General features: G+C 43.7%; 1 protein-coding gene across 1 annotated transcript in view; it reads left to right on the top strand.

The window, feature by feature from the left end:
• Window positions 1-6064, top strand: part of LOC101853282 (leishmanolysin-like peptidase) — a gene marked incomplete in the record, with an annotated part of 24879 nt that extends 18815 nt beyond the window's left edge. Inside the window, 5 exon segments of the mRNA XM_035973560.1 lie at window positions 1250-1339; window positions 2597-2669; window positions 4281-4411; window positions 4960-5115; window positions 5812-6064. Of these exon segments, the coding sequence (XP_035829453.1) occupies window positions 1250-1339; window positions 2597-2669; window positions 4281-4411; window positions 4960-5115; window positions 5812-6027 (666 nt within the window).
• Between the last annotated feature and the right edge of the window lie 624 nt (window positions 6065-6688).

Raw genomic sequence — 6688 nt, forward strand, 5'->3', positions numbered from 1 at the left:
CACACACTCACACACACACATGCACACACATGCTCACACACACACTCATAGACACACACTTACACTCACACACACACACACACACACACACACTGACACACACACTGACACACTGACACACACACACATGCAGACATTCAGTCACATATCTGTATAAAGTGGGTGCTTGGCAGGTGCTCTTGTCTGGTCTGCTCCTTCTTTTCTATGAAGTATTCTATCGTCCTTATCTCTCCGCCTTCTTTTTTTAAAATTGTGAGGCAGCGTGGTGGAATCAGGCTCTCATCAAAATAATCAAAGTGAAGAAACTTACATTTTTCGGCAGGTTTGTGAATTTTTATCAAATTTTTGTTTTTTGGCTCAACACCTTTCATGCCCATTAAAAATCTCATTTCTGTCTGGATTTTCTGAAAAACTTTGATTAAAGGCACAAAAAATCTAAATTTTAAGTTACCACGGACTCTTAGGCTAAGGAAATAACTAATCTTTGGCGGCCATTTTCTTACCAGGTTTACCTCTGAAAACAGGTGTCCCCTCACCTCCTTCATTTGCAAATATCTCGACTTGTATTCAAGATAAATTGATATTTTTTTCATCAAAATAAAAACAAGTGACCAAGCTTTATGATGATACCAATAACTCTACATGCCCCAAAATTAACGAGAGCCTGATTCCACCACGCTGCCTCACAATTTTACTTTTTTTCTAAGGGGTTGATAATGCTGTCAGATCCACACACTTTTACTCTCTAGTAGCAACACCTCTAATCGTCAGCACTTAAATGACCTTATTGTGTTTGCAAGTGCTGTGAAACTCGTACTAAAACTAAACCAAAGTGGGTGGTTGGCGGGTGCTCTGGTGTGGTCTGCTCCTTCTTTCCTAACAAACATCTATCGTCCTGATCTCTCCTTATTCTTTTTTGTGTTTGTTACTCTCTTGTAACACCTCTAATCTTCGGCACCTTTATGACCTTATTTTTTTGCAAGTGCTGTAAAACTCGTACTAAAACTAAACAGAAATGCCTTACTTTGGTAACTTTTGCTGATATTTCTGTGTTTGTGTCCAGTATTTCAGACAATTGTGCGTTATTTGGGTCACTTTTGCTGACATGTCTGTGTTTGTGTCCAGTATTTCAGACAATTGTTCGTTAATTGGGTCACTTTTGCTGACATGTCTGTGTTTGTGTCCATTATTTCAGACAATTGTTCGTTAATTGGGTCACTTTTGCTGACATGTCTGTGTTTGTGTTCAGTATTTCAGCCGGTTGGCTGGCGTGCGACGAGACTACACGGGACGCTACGCTGGCTCCGTGGCTCTGGCTGACTACTGCCCCTACCTGCAGGTGAGGGAGAGAGACATCTCGCGACCCCAGTGCTTTCTTGTCCTATCTCCATTTTTAACCCTATCCGTACATCGTATTTTACTATCGTATCCATGCGACGTGGGGAACTCAGTGCCCCTACTTTCCAAAGAGGAAATTTACTCGTTAATCCGATCCGTACGCTTTTGCATAGCAGTCTGTCAAAATGATTCTTTGAGAAATACTGAAAGTTTCAAAGAGATCTTTGCACTCAAAGTATTGTAAAATGGGAAGAATACAACCCGGGGGTACAAAATGACCCCAGGCCATACGGATAAGGTTAATATCAGTGAAAACAGTTCATAACAAAGAGTGAGCCGAAGAAGAAGTCACATTTTCAATGTTTAAAAAAAATGGAGATAAGGCAAGAAACCACTGAGGTCGCAATCTCTCGACTTTTTCATACTTGCTTCTGATTTATTTTTTTAAAATAGATTTTGATAAAAATGATGTTACGCCACGATGGGTCTGGAAGTTTCCAAATAAAGTTCGGCTATGTGTAGGGATTGGAAGATTTAAGAATGAACATTTTTGTTAAAATCGGGCAATTTTGATTGATTCTTTGGCCAATTTAGTGATGATATCCACTCATGTAGGGAAAAACACGATAAATCTTAGAACAGAATAGAGTTAATGAGTTTGTTTGTGTGTGTGTGTGTGTGTGTGTGTGTGTGTGTGTGTTTGTTTGTGTGTGTGTTTTTGTGTGTGTGTGCTTGTGTGTGTGTTTGTGTGTGTGTTTGTATGTCTGTGTGTGTGTTTGTATTTTTGTGTGTGTGTGTGTGTGTGTGTCTGTGAGTGTGTGTGTGTCTGTGAGTGTATGTGTATGTCTGTGTGTGTTTGTGTGTGTGTGTATCTGTGTGTTTCTTGCCATGGTTTGTTGGTTTGTTTGAACATTGTCTGTCTGTCTGTCTATCTGTCTGTGTGTCTGTCTATCGGTCTGTGTGTCTATCTGTCTGTCTGTCTATCTGTCTGTGTGTCTATCTGTCTGTCTGTCTATCTGTCTGTGTGTCTATCTGTCTGTCTGTCTATCTGTCTGTCTGTCTATCTGTCTGTCTGTCTATCTGTCTGTGTGTCTATCTGTCTGTTTGTCTATCTGTCTGTCTGTGTGTCTATCTGTCTGTCTGTCTGTCTGTCTGTCTGTCTGTCTGTCTGTCTGTGTGTCTGTCTGTCTTCTGTCTGTCTGTCTGTCTGTCTGTCTGTCTGTCTGTCTGTCTATCTGTCTGTTGTATTTTCCTCTAGGAGTTTTCCTGGACGGATGAGAACAACGTGCCCATGAGAGGCTCCAACTGCCAGGATTTTGAGAACAACTTGGGTATGTCGGTGCTGGCGTCTGTGTTGTTGTTGTTGGTGTTGTTGTTTTGTTGCAGTTGGTGTTGTTGTTTTTGTCGTTGTTGTTTTTGTTGTTGTTATTTTCGTTATCGTTGCTGTTGTCATTGGATGTTTGTTACTTCAAATGTCTTTGTCATTCTTATATATGCAATTACTGAGTGCCTGATTCCCTGTTTGGACTTCTCTGTTGACACAGGGGGGACATATCTCGTTCAAGCATCGTAGAATTGTAAATGGGCTGACTCATGTCACGCTCATAACTGTGCCTGATCTATAACAGGGAACTGCTGCTTTTTCTTTCCTGATCCTTACTATTGTCATTTTCCTCTACTTCTTTTGTATGTTTGTCACTCTCTTGTGACCTGCTATTTCCTGGGTGCCTTGATAGTGGAAGCAGACTTTGTGCTGTTGAAGCTAGAGAGGTGAGCAGTCTAAGTCTGATTCCCTGTAAAGACTTCTCTGTTGACACCCACCCCTTGGCGCTCCTTTGACCTTAGGCAGTTGCGAGCGCCGTAAAACCCTCTACTATTTAAAAAAAAAAAACTCTGGTGAAGTTTGCTTTTTCTTTCCTTTCAAATATCTATTGTCCTTATCTCTCCTTTTTTGTGTTTGATACTCTATTCTATAACACCTGTAATCTTCAGCACTTATGTGACCTAATGTGTTGCAACTCTTTGGAAACTTGTTGTCTTTTTAATTGTGTACAACTTTCTAAAATGTGCTTCTCTTTACTCAAACAAAGGGTGCTTTGGTGCGGTTTGCTCCTTCTTTCCCCTCAAACGTCCATCATCCACATCTCTCCTTCTTTTATTTGAATGCCACTCCCTAGCTAATCTCTAATCCTGTCCCCGTGGTTTTATGCACCCCGCATAATTTAGCAAAATTTGATCATTTTTTTGCATAATTTCTGATTATTTTCCTTTATCATTCTTTATTAAAATTAACAGAATCGCATAATTTCACATTTTTGGGCTCAGTTTGCATAATTTCAGAATTTTTCTTACATAAAACAACAGGGACAGCTAATGTTCAGCGGTTATATAGCCTATTTATGTTACAAGCGCTGTAAAACTAAAAGTAATATTAAAGTAAGCGTTATTCAATCATAACATTCAAAGAAACTGAACTCTGCCCCAACCCCCACACCCTCCTCTTCCCCTTTCCCCCTCCCTCTCCCCCACCCCTCCCTCTCAGTCCCTCTGTCCCCCTCCTCCTCCTCCCCCCTCCCCAATCCTCTCCCTCCTCCCTCCCTCTCCCCCTCCCACCTCACCACTCCCTCTCCCCCTCCCATCTCCCCAACCCTCCCTCCCTTTATGTGTTTTGGTGGGTGGTTGGTGGGTGCTCTGATGTGGTTTGCTCCTTCTTTCCTATCTATCACCTATCATCCTGATCTCTCTTCCTTCTTTTTAAAAATATTTGTCACTCTCTTGTAGCACCTCTAATCTTCTGGCGCTCATATGACCTTATGCAGTTGCGAGCGCTGTAAAACCTCTACTAAAACTAAAAAACTTCTAATCTTCAGCACTTATATTCTGACTTTATAGTGTTGCAAGTGCCGTGAAACTGTTACAAAAACTAAACTTCTGTGTTCTAGCCCCGGCCACAAACTTCTACGGGGAGCTGTACGGAGCCAAAAGCCTGTGTTTTGAGCACGCCGGTCGCTGGTTCCTTCATCAATGCAGCTACACACGCTCTCCGCAACACGCCGGTAGTGGTTGTTATGAGGTGAGTTTGTGTGTGTGAGTGTATGTGTGTGTGTGTGTGTGTGTGTGGGTGTGTGTGTGTGTGTGTGTGTGTGGGTGGGTGTGTTTCCTACATCATACATCAGTGCAGCTGCACGCGCTCTCCACAACACGCCGGTAGTGGTTGTTGTGAGGTGAGTTTGTGTGTGTGAGGGTGAGCGCACCCGTGTGTATGTGAGAGGGTGCGTGTGAGTGTGTGTGTATGTGAGAGAGAGAGAGAGTATCTGTATATCTGTATGTGAGAGAGAGCACTCTGTGTATGTGTGTGTGTGTGTACGTGTTCCAAAATGTGTATGTGTGTGTGTGGGTGAGAGAGAGAGAGAGATAGTATGTGGGTATTACAAGTTACTGTAGGTTTTTAATCAGTATCTCTACAGATGTAGCTCCCTGCCCTCGTTACTTCTATAAACTTTGAAATCTCAACTCTTTTTATTTCAGTGACTGTTTTTTCTAGGGGTTTTTATTTTAAAGTTATTTTGATTTTTAAATTTAAGCTGTTTGTATTCAGTTGTAAAAAAATGTTTTCTTCAGTACGACTGTGTGGAGGGCGTGGGCCTGTACGTGCGAGTAAAGAACGAGTCGTACAGATGTTACAGACAGGGCCAGATTCTGGACATAGCCTTCCAGTCTGCCTACTACGTGCACAAGGGAACCATCGTCTGCCCGGACTGTCAAGCCGTCTGCAAGGTCTGTGTGTGTGTGTGTGGGTGTGTGTGTGTGTGTGTGTGTGTGTGTGTGTGTGTGTGTGTGTGTGTGGTACTGGACATAACCTTCCAGTCTGCCTACTATGTGCACAAGGGAACCATCGTCTGCCGGGACTGTCAAGCCATCTGCAAGGTCAGGGTCACTACCCACCTGTCTGTGTGTGTGTGTGTGTGTGTGTGTGGGGGGGGGGGTTAAATCTATTTTTGTGGGTGATTAGAGGGTGCTCTGGTGTGGTTTCCGCCTTCTTTCCTATCAAACATGTTGTCTTTGTCTTCCCTCCTTTTTTTAATGTGTTTGTTACTTCCTTGAAATACCTCTATTCTTCGGCATTTTTATGACCTTATTGTGTCGCAAGTGCCGTAAAACTCTTGCTAAAACTAAAATCTCCCTTCCTCCCCTCCTCCCCCACACGCTCCCCCACCCACCGACACCCCAACACCCTTATGCCACACCCTACCCCCCCCCCTTCCAATGGAGAATGAATAATAATATCGTGACCTCAGTACTTTCTTGTCATTTTTCCTGTCTTTTAAGCAGTGAAAACAGTTCATTACAAAGAATGAGCTTCAGAAGAAGTCACATTTTTACTGTTAAAAAAAAAGGGAGATACGACAAGAAAGCACTGACGTCGCGATATATGTTGAATTTTAAATCTATTTTTATCCATCCTTCCCACAGGCCCACGGTGTGAGCTGCCCGGCGGACCGGGAACCTCCGTACAACCTGCCCAGGAAGCGGGTGGACTACTCTTTCTGCGCCGGCCGCTGCCTCGCGGGGAACCCTCTGCTGCTGCTGCTGCTGCTGTTACTGTCGCTGTCGCTGTCGTCAGTGGTGACGACCGGAACCTGGCGGCCGCTCCTCCCTTCTTCTGACGTCACCGACGGGTGGAGCTGACATTGACACACCGCGGTGCGGGGCGAAGGGGGAGGGGGGGGGGGCATGCACACAGACAGACTCGCTCATCTAGTGTTTTTATTTATGTATTTTTTATAAATTTTTAAACACTTTTCGGTCACTTAATATTAATGCGACAGTGGGGGGGGGGGGGGGGGGGGGTTGTATTTTATTTATTAATTCTTTATTTGTTTAACACTTTTCGGTCACTTAGCGCAATAATGAATGCGCCGGTGAAAATTATCCGTTCCGGTCAACTGGCTGGCGCAGTTCAGCTGAGACGTCTGTTGCCGTCACTCTCCTGGCTGGGTGACCAGATCGGGTATTTTTGTACCGCTGACTGTGTGGCTGCAAAGTGTTTTTAAAAAAATGTTGTTCTTCTATGTATCGCTTCCCTCACGTGCCATTTGTCTTTTCCGCCACCCCCACCACCTTTAGCCCCCCACTTCCCTTTTCAAATATCCCATGTCCTGCTCTTACATAGCTGCCCACTGTCCCGGGCTTTCCGTATTTTGTACGGATTTTCTTGAAAAATCGCTGTTGTCCCGGTAATACGGATTTTGACAGACGGTCCCGGAAAAGAACAACTTGGCAAGCATACTTCTAAAACAGAAAAATCAGCCTTCTGTTGCTCGGGAAAATGACGAAAGTTCGTGAGATT

This window comes from Aplysia californica, unplaced genomic scaffold (genome assembly GCF_000002075.1).
Source record: "Aplysia californica isolate F4 #8 unplaced genomic scaffold, AplCal3.0 scaffold01412, whole genome shotgun sequence".
In the NCBI taxonomy this organism is placed as follows: domain Eukaryota; kingdom Metazoa; phylum Mollusca; class Gastropoda; order Aplysiida; family Aplysiidae; genus Aplysia; species Aplysia californica.